The sequence below is a fragment of the Saccostrea echinata genome, unplaced genomic scaffold, assembly GCF_033153115.1.
Source record: "Saccostrea echinata isolate AGI-Se365-2 ecotype Australia unplaced genomic scaffold, CSIRO_AGI_Sech_v1 ptg000001l, whole genome shotgun sequence".
NCBI lineage: Eukaryota > Metazoa > Mollusca > Bivalvia > Ostreida > Ostreidae > Saccostrea > Saccostrea echinata.
Window position 1 is genome coordinate 18,488,805 of NW_026889750.1, and position 16,947 is coordinate 18,505,751.

Sequence of the window (16,947 nt, forward strand, 5' to 3'; positions counted from 1 at the left end):
ATAAACTATTTTCAAACATGAATAGAACAATTACAGAAAACAAAAAGAATTTCTTCGACCATTACGTACGTAAACGAAAGTAAACTGTAACCAAGAAAGAATCCCTTTGTGAGAGAAATAAGTTTACAAATCATAACCATAATCGCACACATATTAAACACATTAGATATTGCAGATTTATTTTTACAAACTAGGCCTTGTAAATCGTCTTGTTTTTATATTCGGTGCATTCAAAGATAACACATCAGATCTAAGTGTAATAGTGCAAGGACTGGCATTGCCATGAAAATGGTCCGACATTGGACTTTATATGCATTTTCCATTCTTTGTAAGTGTGAAGTAAATTAATGTTTTTAAAATTCAATACTTTAATTACAATACATATACATACATATGAAACTGATATTAATGTTAGGTTTAGAAACCATGGGAGACTGCCAGAATGTAGGACAACATTACATCCAACATTCAATATGTAAGTACTACATTAAATTCGGGTCTTTAGGCCATTCTTTTTCGTTTATTTTTCATAATCTATAGTCATGACATTATTGATAAATCAAAATATTTCTTATTTCTTTTTAAATATTACACATACGATATTAGTATTTTTTTCAATATTAGAATTATAGATATGATTTTTTTATTTTTCAATGTCTAATTTTTAAATTTTTTTAACTTCATTTCTTTAAATATTAAAAATTAAGCTAATCTGACATCATACTAAATAACGTGCATTTATTCCTTATATTATGGATTTCCAAAATTAATTGTTTCGTATATTGTCAAATTAGAAAATAATTGTATGATGGATAACATTTTACTGTCCCCAATTTATTAAAAGCATTCGCATGAAATTTACTGACGTGTAAATTTAAAGTAAGAAGATTACCCAGAACTGCATGTACTACCGATAGCAACTGTGTTTCCCACCATTGCCATAGCAGATCAGAACACCCATTCTGTTCACACCACGGGCACTGTGAATGCGGAGGTGAGTTTTTTTCTATAATTAGCTAATAAATGAATACTCTAGCAAAAAATAATTTTAAATATTTTGTGTTTCCAGCAATTTGGTATTTTTGACAATTAAAAACATCCAAAGTGAATCATAAATTTATTTGGGGGGGGGGGGATAGGTGTGGGTGCTAGACACTATTTAATCTTTCCTGTTTCAAAGAGATGTCCTGGTTATAGTGTACTATAACATTCTTTCTGGGAAAAGAAAAAACAATGTTCCACTTAGACGCAATTTTGTAAAATCTTTAGAGCTTTATCCCTTTAGTGGTCAAGATAGATCTGTTTTTTCCTTATAAATCTAATAGATTTCTGGGGTTTTAAATTTTTTATTTTATTTTCAGTGAAATAGTTTAGTGTATATTTACATTTCCAACTGTTTTCTCTCTAATAACTCTCTGAAAGTAAGGTGTGTTGATTTCTAGATAGTTTCAACTGAATGTTAATTTCGCCAAGTGAAAGGTCGAGTGCCTAAAATGCATGTCAATTTCTCGCGGCTATCTTTGTGTCTTACGTCAGTGGGCGGGTACTATGAAAATGATCATGGAATGCCTCGTGCATTTTAAATTTTTTTTTCAATTCTTTATTGCAATAATCTTTTTTAAAAAAAGGTAAAGGTAATGCCTCCTCAAAGGCCCTCACAAATATATCATCTCCTGGGGTGCCAGGAGCTCCCTGGATCAGATAGAAAAATTTGATACATGATATAACTAAGTGTACATATATTTTGAGAATTTTATATCATATCAAAATTAATAAATATGTATTAAAATGCACTTCAATAAGATAAAACGATAGGAAAAATTTGATATATGATATAACTAAGTGTACATATATTTTGAGAATTTTATATCATATCAAAATTAATAAATATGTGTTAAAATGCACTTCAATAAGATAAAACGATAGGAAAAATACACAACTATGTGTATAGATAATAGCACATTTCTTTAAAGAATATTCATAAATATTTAGCGTTATATATAAGAAAAGAAAAACTATAGCAATTTCACAAGAGATAGTCGTAAGGGGCAATAAGCCACAACGCATAGAGTCCACAATTCCCCCCTACGATTGTATACTCCAAAGGCCAGGCCACCTTTGGATAGATAAAAAATATCACAATTTTTCAGACAACTCTTTGAAGATTTTGAAATCACATGCAATACTTTCTGCTAATTTTGTTGTGAAATAAAACTGAGTGAGTGCATTTTTTAAGAAACAAATTAAACTCTCATTATAATTAGTAACACTCTCATCTAAAAGTCTGCATTTCATTTTATATTTATATATTTTGTAGGCAATGAAAGACAATATATTAAAATAGAGGTACTTTTGTTACAATATGCTGGAAAACCAATGACAATAACTTTCCATGACACATCTATATTTAGAAACAATGATATTTTACTCCAAATAGGTTTTACTACACGGCAATCAAAAATAAGGTGCTTCATGTCTTCTTCTGCATTACAAATCGAACAGTTTTTATCTAAGTCTTTTTTCCATTTACTTACATACTTGTAACAACTCAGTAAGTTATGCATCAATTTAAAGTTAAACTCTGACACATTCTTATCAAATATTTCTTTGACTTTTTCCTGGTAGATATTTTCCCATAAGTGGAAGTCGTCAATACAGAGTAGCTCAGACCAAAATCTTTCCATTTAAGGTTTTTTTGTGTTTTGGGTAACAAGATATTGTAGAAGAATTTAGATTTTTTACCCTCAATTTGTTCAAAATATCCGTGAAAGTTGAAGCAGAGCTGTGAAATACTTGCTTTGGCTTTATTCTGTAGATTTATTTTTGGAATATGTTTCTTAAGAGCATTCTTTACTCACAAAGGTAGTTTTGTGAACATATTAAATTTTCTTTAAATTTTTTTTAAAAAATCTATTAGATATCATTTTTTTTATTTATATTTATAGTTTAATTTCACGTTTGAATGTAATACATGTAAAAGGAATCAAGGTCTAGTTTGTTGTGTATGCAAGGGCATCAACGACAGCTGTAAACGAGGGATAATTTGCGAAGCCTGCTATGCATAAATTATCCCATGTTTCCAACTGTCGTTGATGCCCTGGCATGCCTAACAAACTAGATAGTGATTCTTTAAGGTCTCCTTTAGAATTATATAAAAATATTCCAATCGTTTTATACTCGTTAACGATAATTCTGTCTACATGTAAACCGTAAAATATGCAATGTAAATGCTTTCATTAACTTTTTTTCGACATTTGAATGTAATGTAACTATATACTCCCTCCCAGAGATAGTTGAACATAATTAACCAGAATTTTCGAAGGTTCCTAAAATACCATAAATAAAGTTTAGAGATCAAAGAGGACGGACAATATCAATTTCAAACAGTAATAAGCTCATTTTGTAAGCTAAGTGGTCATGCTTCAGACCAGTACCATTTTACAAGGTTTTTATTAGCTCTTTGTAGAATTTCGTCAAGAAAAAACATAAAGTTACTAAAAATAGAACTACACAATTCTTTTAAATTTTTATCTGAGTCTGATATTTATAATAAAGTAAAACATATATTGTTATCCTCTATTTGAAAATTAAATTAAAATTCATATTTTTTTTTTTTTTTTTTTTTTTGGTTAATATTCTAATAATTTACATTCTGTAGACTGTTTCGTAAACACTGATTGTCATCACGGCTGTCACCACCATGGCGAGGTAAAGGTCTGCATCAACCATTACTGTGAATGCCGGAAAGGAGTGGGTAAGTTTATAGTCTTTACTTCCCAATGACATTAATTATGTGACAGAGGCAAAGTTTTTGCAAAGCTTCAGCGAAGGAGAACGTCGTGTTATTGATCCTTAGTGTAAGTATGATACGTAACTTATGTATATTATTTATTTCAATCAAAAAATGACTCAACAGAAAATGTCCTTCCACTTCGACACAAATGTCGTAATTTTATTTATAATTATAACTGAAAATTTAATACTTCATATCGAAAATATCGATTGACCATACATGACACCTTGTGGAAATTGGCTGAGACCAACATTTTTGGTTGCATGATTTGTTTTAAAAATTATATTCATTAAAATATTTAGGCGGTTGAAAATTTCTTCTCCCCGTGAACAGCCAAAGTGGTTTACTTTTGGAAATTCCTGTCCAAAAACGACTCGAACGATTTTGTCCAAAATGCATACACATTGTATATATAGTCAAGCATGAAATATACAAAAATAGCGAAAATTAAATGACAGAAATTTTTTAGGCGTGGGTGTGTTGCATATCCTTAATTGCATTATATTCCATTTTAAAATGCATATTTTTGTTACTAGAAGGAAAAAAAATAATGATGAAGTCACGCATTAAGATTTAAATAGGGATGTCAACGAGTACCCGGTTAACCGGGTACTCGATCGAACGTCCGAGTATCGAATACTAAAAATGGTATTCAGTTACTCTGTAGTGTATTTTTTCTTATTTCAAAGTACATATTTTTTTATCAAAAACTTACTACAAAATAACCTAAGTATGCATACGGTAATTAGCGTGTCGTCTTCTACACCTGTTTTCGCCTGTGGCTGTGTATATACAGTAATTAGTGACCAATCACCTGGTACACAGCTGTTCTCACCTATTGTGGTCCTTAATTTTTGGATGTCTTTAATGATTGTTTCATGGTCTTTTATCTTCAAATCGTTTTTAAATTATTTAATTAATATACGGCGGCGAAATCGGACATGCATAGAAATGCCGCCACCCACTTCAAACATCAAGAAACATTTAGAAATAACTCAAGATTAAAATGTTGAAAGTCTGTTTACGTGGTAAGTTTAGTGTATTCGAGAGAAACAATCAACATATGGAATAATATTAGACTAGCAATCCCAACAACGTCCGTTCCTTCCCTTTCGCTATAGTCTAATCATTACAAACCCGCGTAACAGATTGTCCTCCTTTGTCCTGCGTTGATGGAATAGATCCTAACAAGAACTGTAAACCAATTGTAATTTTTGATGTATTAATTGTGTCTTTTGTGTTTATTTGATTGATAAATTTAGTACCAAAAAATCAGTTCCCTTTGACTTAGTTGTTTATATACAGTTATAAACGTGATAAAAACAGCTTTGGGGTGTAACAGAGCTTAACTGGGCACAAGAAAATTAACACGCTTGTATTTTCATTTTTACCGAGTACCCGGGTACTCGATCGGAAGAAAGTCCGAGTAACCGATTATCAAAAATTAACCGATTTGACATCCCTAATTTAAATCATTGATAATGAAAAGCTACTCAAGTTCTAAATCTAAAAAAAATCTACAATAAGGTTTCATAGTGGATCAAAGTATCGAAGTATCAAAGTGAATCAAGATATCAAATTGAAGTTAAGAATTATAGCATGTACTCTAGTAAACTATACTGTATCACCGCCTTGGCACCCTTCTTTCCTTCAAAGTTTTTTATTTAAATATTTATATATTTAAAATGATTTCCAGCCTTTCGGCATGAGCATCACTGAAGAGACAAAATTTGTCGAAATGCGAATCTGGTGCATCAAATTGGTACCGTATAAGATTTACATTATGACCCCTGGGTCGAGGGCTCTGATGGTGGACTGATAGTTCCCGAGAGTCTCTACAGAATCATTCGGTACTAGCTTTAAAATATGGATATAATATATTATATTTAATTGCTGTGGTGAAATTAAGAAATTTATTTCAAAACTAAGGACTATCTCCCTCATATGCATAGCTCTGATCCTTTAACGTATTTGGCTGGAATGGATTTAATAGCTCTGATCCTTTAACGTATTTGGCTGGAATGGATTTAATGCTTCAGATGGATGATAAAATCCATTAAGCGATTGAGGGGCAATATGAATACTATCTATCTTTCTGTGTTCAATTATTATGTGAAAAAAGATAGATTACACGATCAGTTTGTACTGGTCCCACCACCTGACAAAGCAGGTAACAACATTGTCTTTGTTTGTAAGGCTCATTATTTTTATTGTATTTTAAAGGAACTGGGTTTTAATTCTGCAGGTGGTAATCCAACTTATACCGGTACCCATACATGTAGTTCCCTTTCTAGGGTTGAGATTCTTCAAAATCATATGTCACTTTTAATATTCCCAACAATCAGAATTAATTTGAATTACCATACCTATATACCGAATTCCTAAACTTCATAAAAATCCTTACAAATATACATAGCGGGTTCAATAAATGTTCTATCAAGCCTTTCTGTAGTCCTCACTAAAATATTAACAACAGGGAAAGAGAAACTTCAGGAGCACTGTAAAACAATATATTTGAGAGGTGGTGTAAATCAAATTGGACACTTAAAAATTCCATTAGAAAATTTGGAATCACAAAATTTTACCAAAATCAATAGCATTTAAAACGTATAAATTTTCAACAGTTTATACAACCATCCACCACGACAAATTAAAGTCCAGGCTTTTTGACATCATTGGCAGCTGTATTTTCAATAAAAAAGGATCTCGTAAATTTACATACCTTGTCATTGGTAATTTGAAACTTTCTTTTGTTAAAAACATTCTTATTGTACACACAAGTACTCTGAAGTTGACATTAAAAAGACGCTTGCGTTTCTGATTGGCAATATCTATGTAGTTTTTAGTCTTCCAACAATCTGTCAGAATTCTCATTGCGCCCCTTTATTAGCAGACCTATTTTTGTATTCACATAACGCAGAATTTATTCAAAATCTTATACATGAGAAGAAGAAAACACCTGCTGTGGCCTTCAACTCCACATTTAGATATATCGACGACGAATTATCAATTAATAATAGTTACTTCCATTCATATGCCGACTCGATATATCTCAGTGAACTTGAAATAAAAGATGCCACAGAGTCTGACACATCTGTTTCATATTTAGATATCTTACAAGAAAAGGCATTAAAGGTAATCTAACAACTAAGCTTTATGATAAACGTGATGACTTCAACTTTTTAATCGTCAACTCCCCTTTCTTATATAGCAATATACCCTTATCACCTGCATATGGTGTTTATGTCTCCCAGTTGATTCGATACGCAAGAGCATGCTCTATACAAACAATTTCTAAAACGAAGCAAGCTATTTACAAACAAGTTGATGAAACATAAATAACAGTCTCGTTAAAATCATTATTTTGCAAGTATATGGTTGATACAATGACCTTGTCAGCAAATACAATCTATCATTAAGTCAATTGCTGACTGACGTTTTTCATACTAATTGTTAGGTCATTATTTATACACCGAATTGTCGACGGATTTTTCCGTTTTTCCCGATCATGAGAAGGAGCACATGGCGGGTGTGACCGGTCAGCAGGGGATGCTCATTCCTCCATGGCACCTGATCCCACCTCTGATGTTTTAGAGGTCCGTGTTTGCTCTGCTCCTGATTTGTATTGTTTGAATGAACTTTTAACCTTGAATACTGTTCGTTATCTCCATATTTATTCATCTCAGCACATCATGGTTAAGTTCCGAGTGTAACATTAACAAGCAAATTCAGAGCATATATTTTCGTGCAACATTTAATGTCAAGTTTTCACCTCTGCCATAAATGTTTAATTTTGAAGGGGTTTTCCCTGATAACCGTAGGTAAAGTTTTATCTTATTGATTTCAAATCTAAAACTGCCGTAAGAAATCATTTTTTTCTGTAGATGGTGGATGGGCTGAATGGAGCACATGGAATCACTGCACTGTCACGTGTGGAACTGGCAGTAAACAAAGACATCGCACATGCACAAATCCAGCGCCATCTGGATCAGGATCTCACTGCCCTGGATCAGATCAGGAGAGAACTATGTGTCATCTTAGTCCTTGTCCTGGTAAGTGTCAACTTTTGAATTGATTTTATTGGCAAGTACATATGGTGGGAGCTTGATGGTTCTTCCACATCAGACATATCTTTCTTATTAATTCTGTCTAGTAGGATTTTAGCTAGCAAATTTACAAAGCAAATACTCTTTTCGTGCAATCAATGTACGGCGCATAACTTAGCAACAGAAAAAATATAAGATGCTTATGATATGACAAAGAACAAGACCAGAGACTGAGTTTGTTCTCATTAATAAGTTATAAATGGGGACGGTCAAGATTCCTGGCAAAAATGTAATTAAGGGGATAAATTTGTCACGCAGACACTTAAAAAATAGACGTCTTAGAAATTGCGTGCAACCTGAAACATGTGCTGAGTGATTGACCTTAAGGTCCCATAGGATGAGTTTAAAGCTACTGTTGGGGATAAGCAACTAAATTGAATCCAAGTAATACCTTTGCAGCAGTATTTGGAGGCTCATTTTCCACACAAGAGAGTTCATGAGTATTTTGTCATGACACGATCCAGAGTGATTTGAAGAAAGTCTACGGCAGAAGTTGTATTTACATGCAATATTCTTACATAATCTTACATTACTTATGATTATCATAACATTGTGATTTTAGAATCAAAAAATTATAACTGACAATAAACAGGAAATAAACGAAGGACAAGTGATCAGAAGTTTTTATCTCCCTAACCCTCCATTGACCATCCATAAACATTTAGTTCATAATTTTTTTTTATAACAGTAAGTCCAGTTTTATCCTTTATATTGAATATGGAAACTGAAACAAGAATATTTTCCAGTAAATGGTGGATGGGCTAGATGGAGCGCATGGAGTCACTGCCCTGTCACATGTGGGATTGGCAGAATACAAAGACATCGCACTTGTACAAACCCAGCGCCATCTGCATCAGGATCTCCGTGTCATGGATCCCATGAGGAGACAACTCACTGTCATCTTAGTCATTGTCCTGGTTAGTGTCAACTCTGTAGGAACTGCGAATGATAGTATTGTTTTGCCGCCTACCTCCAAGTCAATTTTCAAAAGTTATCATATTTGAATAGTTTTTCAAATTTATAGAGATATTTATGTGTATTTTCATAAAATATAACTTATTTCGGAAAATGAAGAGGGATAATTCTTTAATTTTGGTAAAACTTGCGTTTTCACTAAAGCAATCAACGGAAAATATTTTTAAAAATCCCTTCTCCCGTGAAACAAAAATTTCTTTTTACAAGCATCATTAATTGTTATCTTACGATTTCGCGTGGCGTAGTGGTTAGAGCGTCTGCTCTAGAGTCGCGGAGTAAGGAGTTGATCCTTACGTCGCGGGTTCGAATCCCACTGTGGGACGTGGAGACCGGTCATTCGGATGAGACCGTATAAACCGAGGTCCCGTGTCGCAGTAGGTGCTGGCACGAAAAAGATCCCTCACTACTCAATGGCCGTAAGTGCCGAGTATAAGACAAGATTTGCAGCTCTCCACCGGCGAGTGGTGGCGTCTCCATATGAGGGAAAAATTCTCGAGAGGGACGTTAAACTACATACAAACAAACAAACAATTTCATACCAAAGCTTTTTTTGTTTCAAAGGGGGGGGATATGTTTACAGACCAAAAAAACAGCAAAAATGGTCATTTTATTACTATTTTCAAATGAGATTACAAAAAATATACTTTACCAATCTAATGATTTGAATTTTACGTACGTTAAACATACGGAAAGATTTAAGTGTCATCAATCCATTTTCATGCATATTTGAAAATCTGGTGATGCTTTAAAGCCTGGTTTCAATGGATAAAAATTTTCCCCCTTATTAAAACAGTTGTAAAAAAAGCAATAACCCTTTGACACTGGTTTTAAAATTATGAATCAAATACTAATGAACTCTTCTTTGCATTCAATTAAGTTTTAATGGCCCAAATTCCATAAATATTGAGTTAAATGGGTGTAAAATATAGGTGGGAATCAAGAGTTAGTGTGCGTAGTTCTTCAACATTTTTAAAGGGGGAGTTTCGATAAGGCTGTTTTTCGGCCCCTCAAGAAATATAATGAAATTGTGATATGTTGTAGATAAAAGTGTTATCTTCCTAAAAATATGAAAAAAAATTTTACCGCACATTTTCTGGTCACTTGATAATTAAAAATTTAAGTATACCCTCTTCCCTAGATTTTTGGAGGCGTCATATTTAGAGGGGGTAATGGAGTTTATTCAACGTCAAAATCATAAGTGAAATATTACAAATGTGAATAAAGGCATCAAATAACCAATTTCAATATTTTTCTTTACAGAAAATTAATGATATTTATTTTATTTGAATGCGTTTTAAGGTGCAAGATTTTTCTGGTGTTTCAAGTGTAACTCTTCTTTCGAAGAGGATGAATGTAACATATAAAACGTATATGAATAATAAAGACAGGAATTTTCAAAAAATGAATTAATCGACAGTTTATACTTAGACTTAATAATCAATATATAACATTTTCCCGTACGTAGAAAAGCAAATGTAAAGATATATAGACAAGAGATAGATAAACGTAAACTGTCATTGACAGGTTTTCGACACTGTTTGCAACACATTTTTTACAACTAAAGTTATTGCGCTAATAATAGTATTAATAAAATGTACCGTAATATCATTAAATTGAATTTTAAAAAAAATCTTGAAATTAACAGATTTCGGAATTCGGTACGATTAAAAAATGCAGCTATTTATATTTTTAAAGTATATTTAAAAGAATCATACTGCAATGTACATTGTATTTAATAATACCAAGCGTATTACTACCAGTCAAAATATTTATCAAGATAGTAATTATTAGTCCCATACCGATGAAGCCGGAGGGGTCTATAGGTTTCCTCATCGTCTGTCCCTTGTCCGTCCGTCCCTCTGTCTATCTGTCAGTCTGTTTCACTTAGTTTTTCGCACTTTTCTCTTAACGCTTGCAGATATTGAGCTGGCTTTGGTATTTATAGTGTATCCTGATGAGAAACAGAGTTTGAAATTCAAGTTTGAATTTCGTTAAATTCTGCTTCAATGATTTTTGACGGAACATTACAAATTTAAAAGAAGGGGGGTTCGGTGTTTTTCGTTTTGTTTTGTTTTTTCTAAATAATAAAAATCGCATATATTCAGCTAATTTTTGTTTTGGTATATGAGTTATAGATCAAGTTGGCATTTTCTTCCGCTTCAATGATTTTTCAAATAGGATATTTTCAATTTTTAATGGAAACCAGGTTATACTTGGTGTGCCGATAGTGGACTATTATTGCTAATGCAGTGCTTACAGAATGCGTGAATAAATAGCCAAATGATAAAAAAAACTAAAATACATTGAGTGCATGTCTTCTATTCATTCTTAAACTTAAAAGTATTTACGCACATAAAGAGGTGCATTATGTTTTCAGCAAAAATGAGACAATTCAGGCAAGCGAGGACCTACATGTAATTCCTTGCGCTTCCCAACTTCCTTTTGATGCTTATGTTGTTTCACCAACTTTAGTCACTATTTGATTTGCTAGACCATAGCCGCAATTTAAAATACATTTGTAAATACCAAATGTATGAGTTAAATCATATCCTGCAGAAACGTACAAATCAACATCCAGTCTTAAAAGTAATCTACGTTCCATACATGTAGACCACACGGAAATATATGTTAATTCTCTAACAGATTTAAGCGAAGAGAGTTTCTATTCAAAGGAATGGCTATAACCATATCCTTGATAAAGAACGTTAATGAATGGACTAATCCTCAAACTTCTCTTTAGTTCAGTCAGTCATTCGGGAAAAATGTAAGATTCGGCATCTGTTACAGTTCTGGTAATGTGTAACCCTAAATGCATCATCGGTGCATATTTCTTCAAGATAGGGATTATAATTACATGAAAATAAGACATGCTCCAAAATATATACCCTGAGCATTCATCAAGAAAATGTAAGTCAGATCTAGCATCTGAAGCAAGTCTGACAGTGTGCATCCAAAGATGCATCATGAAGCACGTCTTCTCAACAAGTGCTTATAGCTGCACTGCTCCATAAACATTAACCTGCATGCTTTAAAAACATTAACCTGGACATTCTTTAACTGAAAATGCAGCATCTGAAACACGACAGATGACAAGAAAACACACTGGATCAGGCGACTCTGATGATATGAAAAAATTGATAAAAAACTTTTAATAACCTGGAACGCCTATAACGATGGTATTACAAAAGCTCCCCAACTTCGTGTAGGTGAGCTAAATATGTGACGTTAACGTTATACGCGGGCGACGAAATAAGTATGGAAATAACTATAGGATACGATTATGTTTTCTAATGTTAATATTTTCTAGAGTTCTCTTTGGTTTAGAAAAAATATGCTACTTTTGGCTTTGTATTTTAACACGGCGTAAGATCAAGTAACCAGGAGCTTCTAATTTTAGATATGCAAATTTTAGACAATTTTCAATTTTTGGATATGAAGTGCACACACGACACTCATCATATTTTAAGATATAAGTGTGCAGAGTATATCTAATTACTGAACAAAACTAGGTGAGTGTCCCTCATGCACTTCATATTCTAACCATCGAATAATATATGCCACCCCCTTATATTTTCCCATTAGCCTAATGTTAAAGCATTTGAGGGTACATCTAAGAATGTGCCAACTACGGCGTGAATTCATCTCATATAAACTCTTGAAATATAAATAACAAAAATTAACATATATATCTTGAATTCTAAACCAATTTTCAAAAAATAAAACGAAATTTATTTTTATGAAAATAAGTGGGCCGATAAGCGGCCTTATCGAAACTCCCCCTTTCTTTAACCTTCTGTAGGATTATCACAATAAGATGTACAAAGCAAATATTTTGAATACTTCCATATAAATCATGTGAACCTAACAACTTTGTAATAGTACTAGTGCAGCAGTGGATGCTTAACCGTGACTTCAAAGGCTTGGTTTTTTCTGATTCATGGGTCACAAGGGTAAGATCAAGATCTCTTGTAGAAAAACATGTTAAATGCACGTTTTGAGTTATATATTTGTCACGAAGACACATTGGCAGCAATAAATTGTTATTGAAATGGCGTAGAACCCGATTATGTGTTGTTTTCTTACCAGTAAAGGCCCATTATTAGTACAAGTTTAAAATTACTGGTAGAAATGAGCAATTAAATACGAGTCCAAGTTATTTGGAGGCTAATATTCCACACAGGATAGCCCACGACACAGTTTTTCTGTCAAAATTGTGAATTTAAGAAAGTGCCTGTAGTCACTGTGTTGTGACATGTGAGATTGGCAGTAAGCAATTATCATTGTGAATTTATGGTTTAAAAAAGTGAAACTGACAATTAACAGAGAATGAGATAGTTGCGCAAACGGCAGAAATTTTTTTCCACATTAGTTTTTTCATGGTACCGTAAGCCAAGTTTTATTCTGTAAAATTTTAAGAAAACTGATGTAAGAATTTTTGCAGTAAATGGTGGATGGGCCAGTTGGAGTGCATGGGGTCACTGCACTGTCACATGTGATACCGGCACTAAACAAAGACATCGCACATGTACAAACCCAGCGCCATCTGGATCAGGATCTCCATGTCATGGATTTCATGAGGAGAGAACTCTCTGTCATCATGATCATTGCCCTAGTGAGTGCCAACTTCTTTAATTTAAAGACATCTTCTTTGAAGGAAAAATGTAATGATGAAATTGTATTGCATGGCTTGAATAGGTGTTAACATGTGCTTTTTGTGACATTGACTGCGGATGGTCAATTTGGTTATAATGGTAGGTGGTCATTTTAATTTGTTCGAGTTCGTGCCGAAAAAGAATGAGATCACGTGGATGTGTTTGTAACAAATGGCCCTTGCTACAAATTATTCTCTCTTGTACTCTGTCCTTTTCAGATTAAAACAATTACATAATTAAAAACAAAAATACTCAATACTGGAGGAGATATGGAAAATCAAAGGGTTCAAAATTCCTACTCTGTAATTAAATGTAATTAGATACAAACATTTAAAGCTCAATTGGTAGATTGCAAGTTTTCATGTTTTATTACAATTTACATGTATTTATGCGCTATGTGTAATTTGTAGACATAATCTGACATGATGCGATTTGTCAAGTCGTGAAAGAAAATAGCAGATTTGCATGAAGCTAACGTCCATTAAGACAAGAGAAGGCGCGTGCGGGTGGTCTTTGCAAAATAATTATGAACTTGTATTTCAATGCAGAAATATTATATTAGAAATTTGAAAGACTACTTTAAAAATAAATTCCATATATATTATTATTTTTATCTATTGACGTTTAATTTCTTGTAAGAATTCTTTAATTTCTCCTTAGTTGACGGTGGCTGGAGCAACTGGGAGGCCTGGACTACATGCAGTGTAACTTGTGGAACAGGTATTGAGATACGCAGACGACATTGTTCCAATCCAGTGCCAAAATATGGAGGAAGTCAATGTCCTGGAAACGAGACTGAATCGAGTACTTGTACAGGCACTTGTAATGGTAAACAATTACCTGACAAAAGTCTGTCTTTTTTGTCAATATTTTGAAATGAATTCATTTAATGAATTGTTAACTAAAAGCACACACAGTAGTTTGATAAAATTGTGATTTTTAAATAAAAGAGAGTAATAATAAGGTATGGATATGGTCAGTCGTAACTTTGAATACAAATGCTTTGGGAGAGAAAAATAAATCCAGGAGTTGACCAGAAAGAACATAATAAAAATACGAAATTGATTAAATTAAAGAAAGTGACTCTTTTTACCACAAATTCATACTTATTTTGAATAAAACCTCACAGTTGTTGATGGAAGTTGGTCAAGCTGGGGAGCATGGTCCTCTTGCACTGACACCTGTGGAAATTTCAGCGCTCGACAACGTATCCGCCATTGTGACAAACCTGCACCAGTCAACGGGAAACCGTGCACTGGTGCGCATAATGAGATATCAGCTTGCAATGTTACTCCATGTCCAGGTATACATTATCTTTACTTCACAATATTTGTCTCAATAAATGGAGGTTCAAATTTTGTTTAACATCAAGATACACCAAATATGTACATCACAACATATGAGAATGTATAGATTTAATTTAGTGTAATTTAGTTTTTAAAACTAAAATTATCTTTTTTACTGTAAATATCTTTATAGTTATGATGACAATGTGAGAATATCATGTATGTTTGCCTTTATATGTCTATGCTTGAATGCATGATACATTTAAATTTTGATATTAAATTAATTTCAACTTACAGTTGGTCCCGATTGTCCAACCTGTGATGAAAGTTTAAATTGCACATGGAACAATACATGTGACATAACGGAGACCTGCATGATAAGGCAGTATTCGAATGCAAAATTCACAGTACATTGTTCCAAGGTGGGTCGGTATGATATGCCAATCGTACTGGCATTTTGAAAATCTGCTTGCTTAAAAACTGTTAATATTTTGATGGTCAAGTGTTTAAGTATACACTTATAACAAACTCTTGGAGGCGGATGTATTTTCATTAACAATTCATTTTTTTTTTCGGATGTAATTAATATTCTTCTTTCTTTTTGTAAAGCTATTGTCTATTAACTATAAAGAAAATAATAAACAGTTTATCCTTTTCAGACAGTGGACTGTGACTTTGAAAAGACAACTTTTACAAATGGGGAGATATTTTGCTGTAATAACCACGCCTGTTTGGTTGAATATCTGGGTATATCATAGAGATGATGTAAATGTCCATTAAAACCTTGTTTATTATTTCCAATAGCTGAACATTATGTTTTTATTAAATTGTTTTCTATACAGCGAATGATTGGAAGTACATTCATCTTCTGGAAAAATGTTCATTATTTAGGATTAATTCTTATCGTAATATAAAAACATAATTGTGTATGAGATACCTTGATATAAAATTTGCATCTTTTGAAATTCAAAGTTTATAAAGCAAAAATGTTAAAACACAAAGATAAACTTTATAATAAGTTTATTTTATAGTATTTTATTAATTATGAAATGATTCCTATGTTATATGTGTACATGTATTTTATCATAATATCATAAAATTAACTGTGTGGTGCAAATGTGGTTATACTCTGTATATAATCCACTTAAATTAAACATTCTTTGTAGATAACTACTGCACAGCAGATAGATATTGTTCACATCAGTACTTTAAAACCATAATGTGTTCACAACCACTGTTGTGATTGCACATGGGGAAACAAGAAAATATAAACTAACGATTCCTCTTGTAAAAAAAATTGCAAACATTTGGAATGTTGCACAAATGTAATTTTATTTATTTGAGAAAGGAAAGGTTTCTCAAAGCAACAAGAACTTTCTGAAAGCTCAATGTTTAATTGGATGTCATTAATCGAAAATCTTTTTTCTCATTTTCCTATTGCAGGAAAAAGAACTTTACAGAATTGAAAGAAATCCCTTAAAATGTTTTGAGAGCATTAATTTATCATTTTATGGAATTAATTGTATGACAACCCTCTTGTATGTTTTGAGAGTAACAACCATTACGTAAGACCTTGTTCCGTACACAAAACTTGTTTAAAGAGACTTTTATTTCCTTTAAAAAAGGATTTCTGACGAAATTTTCAAAAACCTGATATATTTCGAAATTTTTAAACCGAATTGCAAAAAAATCTCTAATATATTATATAATTCTACATTCTACATCTTAAATTTAAAAGAATGCGAAACTTCCTAACATACAGTACTCTTCAGAAAGGAATTAATTAAGATCTTTATCTTTATTATGAATTGATATGATTCTCATGGGACCCTAAAGTCAATGAATTTGCGGCCTTACCGAAGAAAAGTAATACTTTTTGGCCTTCTTTTCATGTTTAAATAAACAAACTCTTTTTTTTCTGCCAAGCCACTTGCAGTGTTAAAAGTAAAGTTGTGTGGTAAGCTGAAGCATTCAATACAATTTCTCCTCTTGACAAAAGTAATTAAAAATAAAAATGTAAATTCGGAGTTTATGGAAGAAATTGGGATATAAACCGGGTGTTTTAAGAAAGCGTAATATTATATATGATCCATTGTATAAAATATTCAAGGATTTGCCTTGATTTTGAAACATCG

The 16,947-nt window shown here is 32.5% G+C and overlaps 1 protein-coding gene across 1 annotated transcript; it reads left to right on the plus strand.

Annotated features, from left to right (window-relative positions):
- The first annotated feature begins 426 nt into the window (after positions 1-426).
- On the plus strand, positions 427-15,659 carry LOC133195277 (coadhesin-like). Its single transcript, XM_061331134.1, has 9 exons — positions 427-475; positions 3,659-3,754; positions 7,678-7,845; positions 8,646-8,816; positions 13,316-13,486; positions 14,187-14,354; positions 14,656-14,829; positions 15,110-15,234; positions 15,472-15,659. The coding sequence occupies exons 1-9, from the start codon at positions 427-429 to the stop codon at positions 15,568-15,570; spliced, it is 1,221 nt and encodes a 406-aa protein (XP_061187118.1). The 3' UTR covers positions 15,571-15,659.
- The last annotated feature ends 1,288 nt before the right edge of the window (positions 15,660-16,947 follow it).

What these genes read in the sequence shown, in the direction of transcription:
- LOC133195277 (XM_061331134.1), top strand. Translation starts at nt 427, where the DNA reads ATGGGAGACTGCCAGAATGTAGGACAACATTACATCCAACATTCAATA. An exon ending in TCATCTTAGTCCTTGTCCTG is followed by an intron (nt 7,846 to 8,645) that starts GTAAGTGTCAAC and finishes AATATTTTCCAG; the next exon opens with TAAATGGTGGATGGGCTAGA. An exon ending in TCACAGTACATTGTTCCAAG is followed by an intron (nt 15,235 to 15,471) that starts GTGGGTCGGTAT and finishes TATCCTTTTCAG; the next exon opens with ACAGTGGACTGTGACTTTGA.